Source organism: Ostrinia furnacalis, unplaced genomic scaffold, assembly GCF_004193835.3.
Source record: "Ostrinia furnacalis isolate ACB-3 unplaced genomic scaffold, ASM419383v2 OfSCF0912, whole genome shotgun sequence".
NCBI lineage: Eukaryota > Metazoa > Arthropoda > Insecta > Lepidoptera > Crambidae > Ostrinia > Ostrinia furnacalis.
The window spans coordinates 722373-741158 of record NW_021131151.1 but is presented as its reverse complement, the minus strand read 5'-3'; the positions used below and the strand labels follow the sequence as shown (position 1 = coordinate 741158).

Here is an 18786-nt window from a genome sequence, read left to right as displayed (position 1 = left end):
GATAGTTATAAAAAATGGATGGTTTTGATAAATTGTGAAAAGCCGTATACTTGAAAATAAATGATACATAATTTCTTTCACTTAAGGTTAAATATTGGTAATGTAATGAAACCCCAATTGAACATATTTAAAGAATATAAATTATGTTCCACTGATTTGTTTCATTTGCTAACTCATTCACGAAGTTATATTGTCACTCAGCTATTTTAATACAGAACGCATTGCACATTCAAGTTCAAAATATCGAATACAGTGCAGCGCAGTACATGATCGACCAGCAGATCAAGCGCCGCAAGTGGAACTGGATTGGCCACACTCTCCGAAGGGATCCCGATCACATATCTAAGCAGGCCCTGGATTGGAACCTTCAAGGAAAACACAAACGTGGTCGCCCCAAGCAAATGGCGGCGCACTATAGCAGACGAGGCGAAGAAAATTGGCAAGACCTGGAGCGAGATCAAACGCGAAACTCAAGACCGAACGCGATGGAGGACTGTTGTGGACGCCCTCTGCCCCATCTCGGGGACATAGGACCTTAAGTCAAGCAGCGCAGTCATAATTATACAGACAATAATAATCTTGGCTTGTGTGGCCTCAACTCACTTTTCGCAACCTATAATAAATGTAGAAATCCACAAAAAAAAAATACAAAAAGTTTGTACTTAAGTACATATAATAAGTACCACCTCTTTCAAAGAAAAAACCAACCTGAATATTTAAAAATTAAAAAACAAACGATCGAATGTTCACTCCTGTCATTTTCTATGATCCATTTCAGTAGAGATGTTTTTATAAAATCTTTTCAGTACCTTTTCTTATTTAGGTTTTAGTTTTATTTTATGTTTTTATACAGTGTAATTTTTAGATTTAGGTGCTATTGCTAAATCATGCCAGAGTGAGTATTTTTGTTCTTTTCTTTGTAAATCCATAGACATGTTTCAGTCCCTATTGGCCCACTGTTGGGCCTATGTGTTGTCTAAGTATTGTCGTAGGTAGTAGCCTGACCGACGTCGACGATATTTGCCATGGAATTTCATGAGGGTAGTCGGTAAGAGCTACATGTCTAGCACAAACTGAGTGCCTGAGGTATGGAAGCAGTATACGTTGTGGAAAACCTTGGGGGAGGCCTTGTCCAGCAATGGACGTCATTAGCTGAAACGAATGAAAATGTCTTTCTTTCAATGCCCTGTCAAACCTGATGCTGAATGTTATTCTTCTTCTTCTGCCTCGCCTTATCCCGTTACGCGGGTTCAGCTTTCCCAATCATGCGCCGCCATTTAACGTCTTGTTCATGGAATGCCAACATTTTCATGTTTTTTTTGTTCATGTTATTCTTCTTCTGTTATATTTTATTCTTTATCCTCTTCTCAGCACCAGCCCATGCTGTCCCTAAGTAGTCAAGCAACATATATTTGAGACGTGTATAAGAACTCTGAAAAGGGCTTAAAGCTTCAACCACACCAACGCGTGCAGATCGCTATCGCCGGCGCGATCATAGGCTAATGACAGGTCGCGTGCCCTTATTTTCCTGTGTACCCTTGGCTGTTCCCTTGATGGTACAGTGGAAAATAAATTTTAACCGCTGTACCCTTGGCCGTAATACCCAACCAACTTAAATTGTACACGTGACCAAGAGGACTAGGTTTTCTTGAATTTGGGCAAAAAACAAAAACAAATGAACATCGATAAAAACAAATGAAGTAACATGGATGTAGATAAAAGTAAAACCTAATTATAATTAATTAAGTACATTATAATTAATTTAGTACATAGAATAAAGACAATATTACGCTATTCTAACCGACTTCAAAAAAGGAGGAGGTTATAATATGTTCGGCTGTATGTAATGTTTTTTTTTTCTATTTATGTTCACCGATTACTCCGTCAATTGTGGACCGATTTTCAAAATTATTTTTTTTTGTTCGATAGGGTACACTTCTGTAGTGGTCCCATTGTCACCAAGACAGGATCTGATGATGGGATCCTAGGGAAATCGAGCACAACCTTTAAATTCTATAGGCATGTATATCGTTTTTAATATTTATTCTAAAGATATTCAAGTATATGCATCTGATAGTCATCATCTAATGTTGATGAGGTGATGATGGAAGGTAAAACTCCTTAACGGTTAGGAGTTGGAGAATAATTCTTCAAATATTTTAGGTACGTATGTACTACATACAGTTGTATTACTTCAGGTTTTTTAGGTGAGCTAATGATGAAAGGTCAAACTTCGTAATTTAGGAGTTAGATGATACTTTTTAGTTGCCCATATAACCCATATTTAATGAGATTTAATATTTACCTATGTTTAATGAGATTGAGACTATAGTTTTACATTTCAAGTGTAATCCTGTACCTATTTTAGGATTGATATTGAACTTATTTAATGTTACCGTTTCTTTTTAGAGTAATAGTCATTTAACTCATGTATTATAAAATTCCTTAGAAGAAAATATTTAAAGTGATTAGATTAAGTATTTGCTTGGTTTTTCTGAAATATATTGTGTTAACGACGGACAACTACGGAACCCTACATTGCACGTGGCACGACACGCACTTGGCTAATTTTATTATTCTGAAAAAGAAATATGATATCTTGATATTATTCTTCTGCCCAATTGTCCCTGTGAATGTTATTTCATAACTGATTTTACAATATTTTTTGTGAATTTTATCATGGAAGCTAATTGCATTGACGATGATATACCTTGTTTTATTGAGAGGAATGGCGGTATTGTTTTATTACATGACGGTCGACAGTACTACAATTTTGACATTTCAGAAGTGGTACAGGAAAATGGCGTAATATTGTCTTTTATTATATTATGTACTTAATTAATTATAATTAGGTTTTACTTTTATCTACATCCATGTTACTTCATTTGTTTTTATCGATGTTCATTTGTTTTTGTTTTTTGCCCAAATTCAAGAAAACCTAGTCCCCTTGGTCACGTGTACAATTTAAGTTGGTTGGGTTTTACGGCCAAGGGTACAGCGGTTAAAATTTATTTTCCACTGTACCATCAAGGGAACAGGAAAATAAGGGGTCGCGTGGACTGTCACGGGTCGCGCCACCTGTCTAAAGCCGCGTTTTCACTAGGAGACATTTGTCCCGCGACTCTGTCGCCCGACACGAAATTCACGTGTCCCGCGCGATGTCGCCCGACGTCGCTTGCGACATCTACGGGTCGCGAGACTTGTCGCTTGTCGATGCTCGCAGAGCATCGACATGCGCCATCTTCGTGTCCCTCGACAGCCGCCCGACAGCCTTTGAGTAGTGAGGACGCTAGTCGCTTTGTGTCGCTCCTCGGGCGTCATACTGTTCACTACTGGCTAGTGTGAACAAGTCAGATGTCGAGGGATAAAGTTGCAGATACAAACTACGTGAATGTCGGACGACTTATCTCCGCGACATGTCCCCTAGTGAAAACGTGGCTTAAAGAGAAGTACTGAATAAAATATTTTATTTGATGTTATTGTTCAAGGTGCATACCATGCCCAGCGGCGGCCCCGTGCGCGCCGACCGCCGGCGTCAAGTCGGGCCCGCAGGACGGGAGGCCGATGGACGGGCGGCAGGAGCAGCCGTGCCCGTGCCGCAGCTGCTGCTGTGGGAAGCCGCCGATTGTCAAGCCGGTGAGGCATATTTTTAACAGCGACATCTATCGACTCGCCACTACAAGATTTTTACTTTCGCGTTCCATTTCCACTAAAATAGAAAGACACGGGTCTTAACGAATAACGCGACATTTATGAATGAGTTACATGTTAAGCCATGAGTACATAGTGTAACTCATTCATAAAATAATGTCGCGTTAACAAGACTAGTGTCTTTCTTTTTTAGTCGCCACTACAAACTAGTGCAGGCACCACTCAACAGATGGCGCTGATATAAGCGCGTACCTACAAACCTACATCGCGGTATCAGATTTCCGATCTAACTATAGAAAACCAAGATATTCAATCGTCAATTGGACCTTGGTCCCGGAGCATGACCCACCGGGTCAGAAACAAGGGTCTCAATGCGACATTTACTATAATGAGTTACATACGTAGGTACTTACTTAGATACTCACGGCTGTTTCGGCTGTGATGTGATCACAATCATACTTGAATGTTAATTTTGCCTGTGTAATTCAAGAGTAGGAGGTACGCGTTTGGCGCCCCGGTTGCCAGCTGCTCAGTCAGCTATAAATTCCAGATTTCATATTGCCTTTACACAACTCTTTCTCGTCACTTTGATCACATAAAGAATTATCAACTCCATGTTATTCTTGCCATTTGACGAAAATAGTAATTTGATCATTCCTATCCAAAAAAATCCGCAGCAAACTTTTGTAGTAAAAAAATTACAGAAAATAATAAAATAACTTAAGACTCGTATTAAAGTCAGCGTTTAATAGGGGCTTTGTTATTTTAACTACGAATTCCCAGACAAAAGCTAGATTATAAGCATCGCTTCGACTATTTTAGTCGCAGTGCAGTATACATAGTATAGTTGGTACAACCTGGTTCCATGGTACAGCTTGTATTTCAGACACGCTGAATTTCATTAAAACAGTTAGAGTGTGAATTTTGTTCAACTCTGTCACATTGTCCTGACTTTTCTGTTAGCTTTTCGAAAAATGGTGAGAAAAACCAACCCGCTTTGTGTCTGTGAGCTTACATAAATAAGTAGAGGAGACCGAGGAGAATTGTGTGTGACAAAGGAGAGTTGTGACATGGTCGATTTTTTGAAACTTATTAACTACTTAGCGAGCTTGTAACAGTGCGCGTTTTTTAGTTCGAATCTCGAGCTAACAAATACACGCTCGCTGATAAGTTAATAGGTTGCCAAAAATCGACAATGTCACAACTCACCCCTGTTACAATTCTCCTCGGTCTCCCCTACTTATTAGGTTTTTAAAACTGCCGACATCTACATATTGCTCCGTTTGGTAGACTGTGAACTAATGTAAAGTAAGTTCAGTGAGTGACAGCACATGAGACTATTCATTCTTAGTGCAAAATCACTCCTATTACACAGCAACGTCAGATGCTACAGTTTACCTTGACGCGCTGTCGTCTGTACCTACTTTGTTCTATTGTATAAACAATAAATAAGTAAAACATTTAAATCCATCGACTGGTCCTTTGAAGTAACTAAAGTTCAACCCGGTCAAGTTAACTGCGCATCTCGCTGGAATAAAGAAAGAAAGAAAGATACATTTATTACAATGGACATCACACAAACACAGGCAATTACATAGACATGACAGTGGCGCATAATAATGGAAGAAGAAAAAATAAAAACAAGAGTAAACTGAGCAGTGCCACCCATTCACAAACAAGATGCCCACTGCAACGGGACCCCCCTTAGCATATGCCGTGGCCCACGGTGACGAAGGCCACGGCGCTGGTTTTCAGTGTGTGTGAATACGACTCTCCCTCGCACTCACCCCGCGCCTCCCCGCGTTCTATCCGTACCAGTGTCTATGTGACGTCACGCCACGTATTTATTCCTCAAAACCTTTGTTTCTTAGTGCTACAAGCAACCCCGGATCCCCGATTCGTACGCGCCCCGCCGCTGCTACATGAAGCCGACGGCGCGCGTCGAGTCGGGTACGACCTACAACATGTCGTATCTACCGGTGGATGGGTGTAAGAACCTCCGAGGAGTCGCCAGGAAGCCCTCGCCGAACCTGGTGCCGAGTTGCGAGCCGATGGAGAGCTGTACTGTGCAAAAGGTATGGTTAAATGATTTGATTCATTACCTATCTCGTAAAGGTCAATTTAATCAGAAATTAGGAGATCCATAAACGAACTAAGATCGGTGACATAGCCCGATATTTTAATAAGCTGAAGTGACAATAGGCACGGCGCATAGTACACAGGACTGATGGCCGATGGGGCAGCAAGGTTCTGGAGTTGGAGGCCGTACCGGTCATTATGGAAAATATTTGGCGGAGGCTTATGCTCAGCAGTGAACTGGACATCAGAAGGAGGAAAATTAAATGATGATGATAAGTTTCAAAAAGTACGCCGATTAGAGTAATTAAAAGTGCAATCCAAAAAGAAAAAACACGCCGTCTGTTAGTTAATCACACCTTTGTAATAATTTCTTTATCGAATAGTATCTTCTAACTAAACAATCAGTCGTAAGAATTTGAAGAGCCTTGACGTCAGCGACAAAAATACAACTTGTTGCAACTAATGTAACGCTATGTTGACGTATCGCATATTATCGCAGTCGCAGGTACCGTATTATACGCTAGCCTTGAATCCTAAGAGCTTCTACCACTTTCATGTCACCGGTTGACCGAAAGAAAGTTAGCATATTTTGCGGTCACTAATTGACGTGCCTAGCGTGGATCCTGTCATTCCCAAGTAGATACCTGGCGCCAACTGATAAGCTCCTAAGCAGAATGAGGACTGTCGCATTTGGACTCACTTGCTCGTAAGATAGTCCTGTCATTCGTCAGTGGCGCAAATACAGTAAACAAGAGCAACTACTTACCTTTTTAGGCATGATGGCACGCTTTTTTTAATAATTCAAAAGAGATTTAACTCCCTTGCCATCAATAAAAAAATATGGTGGTTTTCCCCAGCTATCCTTCCTCCCGAACCCAGTGTGCGTGACGCAGTCTATCAGGCCGTGCCACCATGACATGTGGGGGCAGGGTCCCATGCAGAACGTGACCACCCAGCGGCACGACTACGTGCCGAAGCCCTGCGTGTTGAGAGAGAGCTGCAAGCCTCCCCCGAAGTTCCACAGCGTGGAGCAACCGTTCGAAAGTGAGCCACACTGTTGCTGTCAGAACGTTTATATTTGGATGTGATTTTCTTAATCTTGTAGAGGAAGGTACAAGTCCAAGATGGACTGCAGACCCACAAACTATAAGCCACCACGGCACGGTCTCTTTGACTTTTTCTTTTTCACTGCGGTCAGCCGCAGCCTTAGCCGCAGTGTCGCCTGCGGTTGCAGTTTGCAGCCCATCTTGGAGTTTGGACTTATACCATAATCATATTAACTGACAAAAAATGTTATGGTTCTTTAAATTATACTTGTGTGAATTTGGAAACAAATGCGTAAAATTGTAGAATGTCATCGAAAAACATAAGATTAAATATTTGAAAAGAAGTACCAACTTTCATTAAACATACTACTCGCGGGAATCTGCTATACTTCGAATTGAAAGCTCTTTATATTTCAAGCATTAGAGATGTAGAGCAAAAGTAAATAACGATTGATGTTTTATAGATCGCACAATCAACAAGCTATCGTACTTGCCTCCCGAAAAAATCGAGCTGACCAAGTCGTTCGCGCCGGAGCGCTGCTACGAGAAGCCTGCTGCGAAGATGGAGGGAACCACCACACACAAAATGAGCTTTATGCCTAACCAGGTAAGGTCTATAGCTATCACTAGATCCGTAGACTTAGAAAAGGTATTATCAAAACCTAAAATCATGACAGACACTTGATATCACGCTGGCAGCAAGTGAGGAACTTAACAAAATCTATCAGCGGTTAAACGTCTTTGCAGAAGCAGAATTTCATGCTACATGAGAGCTTTTTATTATTATTAGTCTTATTTCTTTCTTCATAATAAAAACGCCCTTTGATGAATAGATAGGGCCGACGATCTGGTTAAGGTCGCTAGAAGAACCTGTATGCGGACAGTGCAGGACCGGTCGTTAAGGAAATCCTTGGAGGAGGCCTTTGTCCAGCAGTGACCGTCATTTTGCTGAAACGAACGAAATATAACGCTATTTTTTCCATCTCGATTTATTATTATTTTTGTCCATAGATTTTGCCAAAAGAGCCTGTTCCATGGGCATGCAAGGGGCAGTATCAAAAGCCGTGTCACAAGCTAGACGGAAACACGACGTACACTATGAGGTACACATTAATTTTCGAATTAGTATTTTTGTCTGTTTTGTGTTTAAAATAAATAGCCCGCAGAATTGCTAAAATCAAGTGGCAGTGATCGGGCTTAGCTCGTAGAGATGATGGCCGCTGGAGCAGAAAAGTTTTCGAGTGGCGACCACGGGCCGGAAGACGTAGCGTGGGCAGGCCTCCCATTAGGTGGACCGACGATCTGGTGAAGGTCGCGGGAAGAACCTGGTTGCGGGCAGGGCAGGACCGGTCGTTATGAAAATCTTTGGGGAAGGCCTTTGTTCAGCAGTGGACGTCATTAGGCTGAAACGAACGAAATTTCGCGAAGATCGGCTAAGTCTATATCACACATCTTCGGGCGCATCAGCACCGCCAACACAGGAGTTGAAGTGGTGGCCATGGCGGAAATCGGTCTGATGAATCATCATCATCATCAAAGTTCGAACCTACTTAAAGCTTTGTCTAACAGTCATTGTGCTCTTAGTTTTCTAGACGCGAAGAGCGACTGCCGCCGTCAAGCCATCCTCCCTGACAGCTGCACCAATCCGGTGACGGCTTCCAAGAGATTCGAGACGCAGACGATTTATAAAAACAGGTGACCCCATAGCCTTTTTAACTCCTATAATAGCTATCCCCTAGGACTACTCAATTACTCAACCTTTACTGGTTGGGTTTTATAGAAGACCAAACTAGGTTTGGCTTTTTTTTTTTTATGTGACAGGCAAACGAGCTGACAGATCACCTGATGATAAGGTTATAGGTGTCCTGTAGGGTTGCGCCCGTATTCACAAACGATGCTTGCTTCAGTGAAACAGCAAATCGAACGCACAGCGTTGAATAGAGCTCTGTGATTGGTTCGTGTGTCACCCTGTGCGTCCACGCGCACTGTGAGACCTCATAGTACTAATGTTTGTGAATATGGGAGTATAGTCTTGTAACTTGTATAGGTAATCCTAAAATCACAACCTTGTAGTTTGGTGATGACAATGTCCCGATTTCATGGTTTAAGTGAGCTCATTTTCTAATCAAGTTTCATAACTTTTCATATTTAAGTAATTCATCTTTGAGAAGAAAATAAGCACGCTCGATTTAGAAACCGAGCCATATTTTACTATCTAATTTTTAGTTCTTTTCAATCGTATTGAATGTTGCTTTTTATTTTAGTTATCTGCCGGCCAAGGCGCCTATACCGGTGCCAGTGAAACCCTCCCCGAACCTGGTGCCATCCACAGCACAAATGGAAGGAGACACTGTGCATAAGGTAAATTCAAACACACGATCGAAGGTCGGTTATTAACCGACCAATCAAAAAATGGCAGCAAATAAACAAAATTCTCCAACATCTTTTTATCACTTGGCCGTTGATAACTATTGCAGTTATTGCACTTAGGTGTTAGTCAGTGTGGTACCTCGGTAATCGGGTTAGGTATCAGTTAAGTACTTGGATGACTGTTGCATGGGAACACTAAACTGTGGAATTTAATTTTTGTGTAATGGCAATGTTTGCTCTCTCTCTTTCTCTCTCTCGTCTCGGCTCCCACGAATACACAAGTGTGTTATCTGAAGATTGTGTTTTAATCAAGAAACCCGCAGTATCCAGCCCTATCATACACAAATACGCGCGCGGCCGCGCCTCATGGTCCTTCGAGCCGGAGTTTAATGAGAAAGGACCTACATAATATTACAGCGACGTGTTATTTTGTGCATGCGCGTATACCTACACGCGTGCCCACCCCAGAAAGACGTGTTGCGAACTTTTTGGCTACTTTGGATATCACGAACTATTTGACGCTGACTTACTGTATTTGGTTCAATCTAACCACGTTCTAACGTACTTAATGTGCCCTGAAAAGGGCTTAGGTACTAATAACTTGAATTCAAATGTACTTTCTGATGATTAGATCCACTTCAAGCGCCACAGAATAAGGAGAGCCGACCCTAAAAGGGCTAGGGCAAAGAAAAACAAGAGAAAATACTCACTTAGGCTGGTTTTAGTGTCGCGAGAACTGTCAGTGCGAATCGCACAGCCGATTTGTATGAACTGCTAGGGAGCGGAGCGGTTCCTCCGGCCGGACCGCATTACTCTAAAACGCTCCCTAGAAGTTCATACCTACAGATTGGCCGTGCGGAGCGGGTCCGCACCGGACGGTCCGCGTGACACTAAAACCAGCCTTATGTCTTGGTAGGTACTATTACTTATTCCGTGCTTATGTTCCCTTCGTCCAGCTATCGTTCTTGCCGAACCCTGTGTGCGTGACGCAAGCGATCCGGCCGTGCCACCACGACATGTGGGGCCAGGGTCCCATGCAGAACGTGACCACCCAGCGGCACGACTTTGTGCCGAAGCCCTGCATCTTGACTGAGAGCTGCAAGCCGCCGCACAAGTTCCACAGCGTTGAACAGCCTTTTGAAAGTAAGCGACTTAATATACAGGGTGTCCCGAAAGTTTTGTAGACGTGGAGCAAAAATGTAGGTAGGTAGGTACATTTGTTTGCACGTCACTCGACACTAACGTTATAGGCCTAAAACTCGATTTTTTTGCAAGTACTTAAGCTTTTAAAGAGCACTTTTACTCTAAACTTGTGAAACTTCTATAGGCGTTTAGGCTTGGCGTCGTAGGCCCGGCTACCTCCGGTGTCACCGTGTCAGTGTGACATAGTGTAAATAAAGATACTAATTTAGGACATCCTGTATTTTTTAACTACCCACAGCATGACACTGCAATAAATAGCTAAAGTGAACAAATAATGAAAACGGCGATTGTATGCATAACGACATGTGCTACGCATCAGAGATCAGAATGGAATCAATTTGCTGTCTTTACAAGCAGTTCTTACCATTTGTATCCTAGCGTTTAGATTTAGGTACATGGATATCTAGACCATATTCCAAACAAGTAAAGATAAAAGTAGGTAACTGCACTTTTGCAATGATGAATAGGTAGTTAATTCCTAACCCAAGCACGTCGTAAATTGCAATGGCATGTGTCGCTTATAATTGCTATGCAAACGGCCACTTGATACCAGATGCATTTTCTATCTTTGCTCATCTAGGTATTTACTTACGCACTTATGGTCTGAATGGTCAGAACGTGCTCACGTTACTACCACGATGTAATTTAGAGCGTACTTAGAGCGACGGTATACGGAGGACATGGCATGTCTAAATAAGCATGTAGATAATTTGTTGTTAGTTATGTAATATTTACTACTGTTTCGTATCAAAAATGTACAATATTTAAGTTGTACAGGTTTACCTTGTTACTAGGTTGATATTAGATTAGTTAGATACGTGATTAATCCAATTAATCTCACAATAAATAATTTTAATCCAAACTATCGTTATCTACAGAATAGATAATATTATGTAGTACCAAATATACTTATTTATCTCTATTTGTTTTAGAGCGATTTCGCACTATGTCACTAAATCCAAGATCCGTTATCCGATTTTTCTTGTTAGTTTTCTAGACCCATATTTTCACGGATTCGCCACCTAAGGGCCAGTAGGCCTTAGGGCCGGGCTAGGTCCTAGCCTAGCTAATGTTAATTTTTGGACTTTTTCGTTTACTATTCTTACGTTTTACTTACAGATCGCACGGTGAACAGAATGTCTTATTTGAACCCTGGGAGAGTCCCAATGCCAGAATCGTATGCGCCCAACAAGTGCTACGAGAAGCCTTCAGGTATCACACCTCTTGTTCTAAAAACGATGCTAAATGGGTATTATAATTGTAACTTTGCAACAAAAAGTGTCTAAGATAGAACACAATATGCATTAACAATGCGTGCTGTGTAATAAGATTGTAAATAATAAGCCTTGTAAAATATGTATATGGATAAATTAAATAAATACTAAGTCCAGGTAGCAAGAAGGCGCTGGAAGCGGTCCGCTACCAACAAGGCGATGTGGATTAGAGTTGCCACGAATAGTGATTTGGCCGAATACCGAATATTCGGCAACGCTGTCGGCCGAAGCGCCGAATATTCGGCCGCCGAACAAAGTACATGCTAGTCGACCGCGTAAATAATAATCCCATCAAAAACAATACTTGTCAAAAAAACCAAGTCTCGCAACTCAGTTGTTCTACGGTAAAAAGTTGTGAGATCCATGTAATACCAAGTCCAGGCCAGGAAATCTTTAATTAGCGTTTTACATAAATTATTGACTTGGCCATCGCACTAAATAATTTAATTTACACGTGTTTTCATGCGATGGCCAAGTCAATAATTTATGTAAAACGCTAATTAAAGATTTCCTGGCCTGGACTTGGTATTACATGGATCTCACAACTTTTTACCGTAGAACAACTGAGTTGCGAGACTTGGTTTTTTTGACAAGTATTGTTTTTGATGGGATTATTATTTACGCGGTCGACTAGCATGTACTTTGTTCGGCGGCCGAATATTCGGCGCTTCGGCCGACAGCGTTGCCGAATATTCGGTATTCGGCCAAATCACTATTCGTGGCAACTCTAATCCACATCGCCTTGTTGGTAGCGGACCGCTTCCAGCGCCTTCTTGCTACCTGGACTTAGTATTTATTTAATTTATCCATATACATATTTTACAAGGCTTATTATTTACAATCTTATTACACAGCACGCATTGTTAATGCATATTGTGTTCTATCTTAGACACTTTTTGTTGCAAAGTTACAATTATAATACCCATTTAGCATCGTTTTTAGAACAAGAGGTGTGATACCTGAAGGCTTCTCGTAGCACTTGTTGGGCGCATACGATTCTGGCATTGGGACTCTCCCAGGGTTCAAATAAGACATTCTGTTCACCGTGCGATCTGTAAGTAAAACGTAAGAATAGTAAACGAAAAAGTCCAAAAATTAACATTAGCTAGGCTAGGACCTAGCCCGGCCCTAAGGCCTACTGGCCCTTAGGTGGCGAATCCGTGAAAATATGGGTCTAGAAAACTAACAAGAAAAATCGGATAACGGATCTTGGATTTAGTGACATAGTGCGAAATCGCTCTAAAACAAATAGAGATAAATAAGTATATTTGGTACTACATAATATTATCTATTCTGTAGATAACGATAGTTTGGATTAAAATTATTTATTGTGAGATTAATTGGATTAATCACGTATCTAACTAATCTAATATCAACCTAGTAACAAGGTAAACCTGTACAACTTAAATATTGTACATTTTTGATACGAAACAGTAGTAAATATTACATAACTAACAACAAATTATCTACATGCTTATTTAGACATGCCATGTCCTCCGTATACCGTCGCTCTAAGTACGCTCTAAATTACATCGTGGTAGTAACGTNGTATTATACCATTTCGGAATCTTGGATAGTTGCGTCAACTTTATAAAAAACTTGCCGCAGTAGTGTTCATACTGTTTTTTTACAAAACGACGAGTCAAAGTGGAGTGTAAGTAAAAATCGTTCAAAATTTTAAGGAAATATCATATTTTGATTAACTTTTGTGTAAAAACTGCAAGGATTCTGAGGGTTTTAAGAATTGGGGTGGACAGCAGCACTACTTAAGTTGCCGATACAAACAAAAAAACTGAAGTATTTGAAAAATTGTAGTCGTGGTAATGTAAAATATCATAAGGGGTGTCAATTTTCGACGAATTTCATAATTTATTGTGTAACTTAAAAAATAATTGAGATAGATTTTTTTTCTTATTTTTCCTAAAGCAGTCATGACTAGGTCCACCCTGCGGCGCCGGCTTATCCTTGAATTTTGGGACACGTTGTATATAAAAGAAAGTCGTGTTAGTTACTCCACTTATAACTCAAGAACGGCTGAATCGATTTAGCTGAAAATTGTCAGGGAGGTAGTTTAGAGCCAGGAGAAGGACATAGGATACTTTTTATCCCGTTCGAAATTATAACAAAAAGTCTGCTTATTTATTGCCATTAAGGCGGAACAAAGTTCGCCGGGTCAGCTAGTTTGATAATAAAGACAAATCTTGATTAATATGATGTGTCTTTTTTTTCAATGATTTGGTATTCGGCCGAATAGTACCTATTATTCGGCCGAATACCGAATACCAAACAAAGTGGCCGAATAGGCCGAATACCGAATAGTAGCCGAATATTCGTGGCATGTCTAATGTGGATATCATTGGGGAAGCCTATGTTCAGCAGTGAACCTCTGTGGCTGAAATGAGGATGCTGATTATGAAGTCCTAAATTTAAAAACCGTCTCGCCATCTCACTGAATACTTAGGTATAATAATTGTTTTTCCAGCCAAAATGGAGAGCAGTACGACCCAGAAGATGTCTTACCAGCCGGTGTGCGTGCCTTCGCCCCAGAAGCCCCCATGGGCTTGCAAGGGACAGTACCAGAAGCCTTGCCAGAGGGTAAGAGCCCTATTTCAGCCTTTATAAGATAGTCACACACTCGCACATAGTTAATAGGGAATATGCATTTTAAAGTTTACGTCAAAGGTCCCCACCCATAGTAACTTGTATGGGACTGCGTGTCGTTCCGGTTCCGGTTCCGTTTGTTCCGGCGTTTCTTCTCAGCACTTGCCATATGTTTGTCTCGAAGCGCTGGTAGGGCCCAAAAGATAAGGAGACATGTAAAGTGCCCCATAAGGGCTACCTTTTTCTTTTTTTATTATTTTCTATTGACGTTCATAAGTGCCACTTGTGGTCTAAACTGAATAAATATTTTTGATTTTGATTTTTTGATTTTGTTCTAACATGACCAATGACGTCATGAGATCTCTAACGTCTATATTATCTTCTTAGACATCTTTTGAAAATGTTGTTAAAGAAAAGCACCGATTGATATGATAATGCCAAAGCTACTGAAATGTGAGAAATAAAAAAACCGTGCATAGGTATTCCCTATTGTATCTTATTGTAGTATGTTCTATGTGAAACTATCCACGTCTTCTATGTCGTAAGCCACTGCTCACAGTGGCTCAGAAAGCGAGGTTGGACAACCCACTGAAAGTGATGTTATCTGGAAACTCTGAGTCTACATTATATTTTGTTTCTTCAAGCCATGTGGCCAGCGTGGGGAGTGCAAGCCGAATCACCAATTTTCGTCTGGTTTTAGAGACGGTCGTACTCCTATAGTAGACCAAAATGGCCTAATAAGGATTTATCTTTGCAGTTGGAGAGCACAACCGTCTACCGGTCATCGTTCCTGCCACCTGGAGAAGACTGCACACAGTACATGGATCCTTGCTCGTATGGAGACTGCAAACGTGAGCATTCTCTTTTATACTTGCACTAGCAGCCGCCCGCGACTTCGTATGCGTGGATCCCGTTTTACCCCCTTCATCTATCTTACACGGTTTAGATTGTTTCATACAAATGTTTTTTTCCACTAACTCCCGTTCCCATGGGAATTTTGCAATATCCTGTTGTAACTAAGCTTTAAGTTTACTAAGGTACCTGCATGCCAAATTTCAAGCGTCTATCTTAAGCGGTTTAGATTAATTTAAAGCTAATTTACGCCTGTATTCACAAACGATGCTCGCTTAAGTGAAGCATAAAATCGAACTCACAGCGTTGAATAGAGCTCTGTGATTGGTTCGTGTGTCACCCTGTGCGTCCACCCGCACTGTGAGAGCTCATAGTAATGTTTGAGAATACGGGCGTTAGTTAAGAAGGTAATACAAAAGTCTCACCACCACAACCAGTGTTGATACAAATTGATACATGTACTCATGTACTCACCTTCACAGTTATTGTAGTGGTGTAGGTATAGATCGCTCAAAGTAAGTTGAGGCGAACACGTTGATACTCGCACTGATGTAATATTTCAATATAGAACAGAACACATTACACTTAATTCACTAGCTACCACGCTCCTGTTAAATGTCTTCAAGCAAGACAAAAGCACTTGCCAGTTCGTCTATGCAAAATGTCAGCAAAGACGTCCGTATTCACAAACGTAGTAGAAACGCATAGCGTTGAATAGAGTTCTGTGATTTGTTCATGTGTCCGTCCGTCCGTCCAATCCAGTATCTGCCGAATCCACGAATCTGTCCAATCCCAGAATCTGTCCTATACCGAACAAAGGTGTCACTCCACCACTAACATTATTGTCTATGAATAAATTTTTGGGACCACGCACACTGTGAAACCTCATAGTAGGGTAAACCACCCAATTATTGGCACTTTAAGCAGCTACTTCACAAAACCGATAAAATTTGCATGTAAAAATATGTTTTATCAAAGAAAAAAACATTTATATTGGTCTTTTAATCTTTGCAGAATATTATAAAGTACTTATCATTAATAAATTAAATCATTTATTCAATATAGTGTACCTTTTAAAAAAATACCTCAAAATACCAGTTGTTGGCATAGCCAAACCTTTTATTGGCAGTGATAATTACCTATTATTGGCACTGTTCTTGCAAGACTGAAAAATAGCTGCTAGGTCTTATGTAGAGGTTTTAAAGAGATTCATGTGATAGAAATAAACAAAATAAAATCATATGTTATAAGAAAAGTAACATTAATTTGTGAACATACCATATCAGTTCAAACGCTTATATTTAAATATGGTTTTAAACTTTCCATAAACACTTTTATCAAATCTTCTTTTCTCTTCGGAAATACTTTTTTGCTACTGATTTTTATTTTATCCAGTCAACAAAAAGCTGTTCTTCCTCGTCAGTTAAAATTGTGAACGGACCGGGCTTAGAGCGATGATCAGGATGTTTCAATCTGAATTGTATAGTAGACCGTGGTACCACTTTCAAAGCCTTTCAAAGGCTTATTCCACTAATCCCGGGGATTAGTGAACTTTTTATTCATTAATCCCCGCTAACGCCAATGGAGCTTATAATGGGGATTAATGAACTTTTTAGTTTATTTTATTTTTCTTTATTCAGAAAACTTACGTTAAAAAATAAAATACTAATGTAAGAATCATGTACCTTCTATTTATTATTGGATAAGAACTCACTTATTGATTATTTTTATAATCAAATTAAATTAAATTTAAGCCTGATTACAAAGCTATTAATTTACACCATTTTTATCTTGTTACATCTTGGCCCAAATTTGTATGTAATCGTTTCCATCTTCTTTTAAATGATGAATGGGGAATAACGATTCAATATCCATAGTGCTTTTGGTTAATCAGGTAAGTGTTAATTTTTTTTAAGTATTGTAATCAGTCTTAAATTTAATTTAATTTGATAATAAAAATAATAAGTGAGTTCTTATCCAGTAATAAATAGAAGGTACCTGATTCTTACATGAGTATGTATTTAATTTTTAACGTACTGGGGATTAATTAACTTTTTAGTTCATTAATCCCCATCGTAAACTCCATTGGCGTTAACGGCGATTAATGAACAAAAAGTTCACTAATCCCCGTTGACGGGGATTGTCAACGGGGATTAGTGGAATAAGACTTTGAAAGGCTTTGAAAGTGGCTGAAAAGATAATATTTTTTATTGGCACCTTTTTAACCAATGTTTGTCACCCGTGCCAATAAATGGATTTTATATAATTGGCAGTGGGCCAACATTTGGATTGGTGTATCCAAAACGTTAAAAAATATTTTAAATTCAATTTAAACTCAATTTTGAGACAAACTAGGTATAATTTTTAATAAACTCAAATTATTTTGAATACCCTTTTATTGGCATGTGTGCCAATAAAATGGATAAACAGATTTTACGCATACCAAATGTTGGCACACCACAAATAATTAAAAGTTGGCGGTTAAATTATAAAATAATGTTTTAAAAAGGCAGTTAATATATTCAATAATAAGACAAAATGATTATGTATAGGGACAACAAAATAGATTTGCATTTTTTTAAAAGATTATGATAGCTCTTACCTTAGTAAAAAATGAATATTTCGATTGTTTTTTTCGCACAGGTCCCGGTTTGTCAAACAAATGGTTGATGCGCCGCGATGTTTGAAAAAATAAAAAACGTGTGTAGCTAGTTGAGTAATAAATGATATTACTGTACAATTTCTAGTAAAAAATATAAGGTTTGGCTACAAAAAACCTTAATTTTCTTAAAAAACTGGAGCATGCCAATAAATTGGTAGAGTGCCAATGATTGGGTGGTTTACCCTATTGTTTGTGTAAACGGGTGATAGCGATACAAATCTTTGCTTGTCAACAGCCTCAACTCTCGCCTCGTTACGCGAATTATACTTCTTTTGCAGCTAACTGTAGGTAGTTCTGACACGCTTCATTTTATTAACGGGTATTTCTTTCTCATTCCAGCTTGTGACTGCACATGCCCCGCGGAATGCATAGCGACCGACCCATGTGCCTGCACATTCCCCAAGGCGGAGTGTTGCACGTAGCCACGGCAGCCATTTTGTTGGCGTTCCAAATTTCAGCGAATTTAAAATGGCGTCGTATTGACGTAGTGATTTCGAGGTTAAATCAGCTTTGGATTGTTATAAAATAACGCGGTTATTTTATTGAATGATAATTCTTCTGTGATAGTGAAATTGTGATTGGACGTGACATTCGATATGCGACTAATGTTTATTTAAAATTATATTTTGTAGAATAACATAGATATACGATTTTAGTCGTAGTTTAGAAACGTTATTGATGTTAATTCATATGTAAATTATATTTCGTAATTATTTACTTTAAATAAAAGTAACTTTTATAATTTCTTGGTTTAATTTTTTACTAGTCAGCAGTTTCCTTGAACCGACACGTCATCTAGTCTAGTGACCCATTAGGCTATGACACATGATCACACAGTGATCCATGACGTGTCATGAAGTGACCCATGACGTGCTTCGAAGTGACCCATGACGTATCACGGCACGAAGTGATCCATGATGTGTCAGGAAGTGACCCATGACATGTCATGAATTGATCCTACGTGTCACGAAGTGACCCATGATAATTTATCACGGAGTGACCCATGACGTGTCACGAAGTGACCCATGACGTGAAGTGGTCCATGAAG

The 18786-nt window shown here is 39.8% G+C and overlaps 1 protein-coding gene across 1 annotated transcript; it reads left to right on the top strand.

Annotated features, from left to right (window-relative positions):
- Positions 1-887: 887 nt before the first annotated feature.
- On the top strand, positions 888-18426 carry LOC114350529 (stabilizer of axonemal microtubules 2). The gene is made up of 13 exons (XM_028301368.1): positions 888-895; positions 3489-3636; positions 5523-5726; positions 6588-6774; positions 7241-7383; positions 7788-7879; positions 8361-8471; positions 9041-9137; positions 10103-10289; positions 11469-11561; positions 14106-14218; positions 14982-15075; positions 18078-18426. The coding sequence occupies exons 1-13, from the start codon at positions 888-890 to the stop codon at positions 18158-18160; spliced, it is 1560 nt and encodes a 519-aa protein (XP_028157169.1). The 3' UTR covers positions 18161-18426.
- Positions 18427-18786: the final 360 nt, after the last annotated feature.

Bases quoted from the DNA above. Each gene is read 5' to 3' on its own strand.
- LOC114350529 (XM_028301368.1), top strand. The intron at 5,727-6,587 runs GTATGGTTAAAT...GGTTTTCCCCAG, and splicing joins AGAGCTGTACTGTGCAAAAG to CTATCCTTCCTCCCGAACCC. The intron at 15,076-18,077 runs GTGAGCATTCTC...TTCTCATTCCAG, and splicing joins CTCGTATGGAGACTGCAAAC to CTTGTGACTGCACATGCCCC.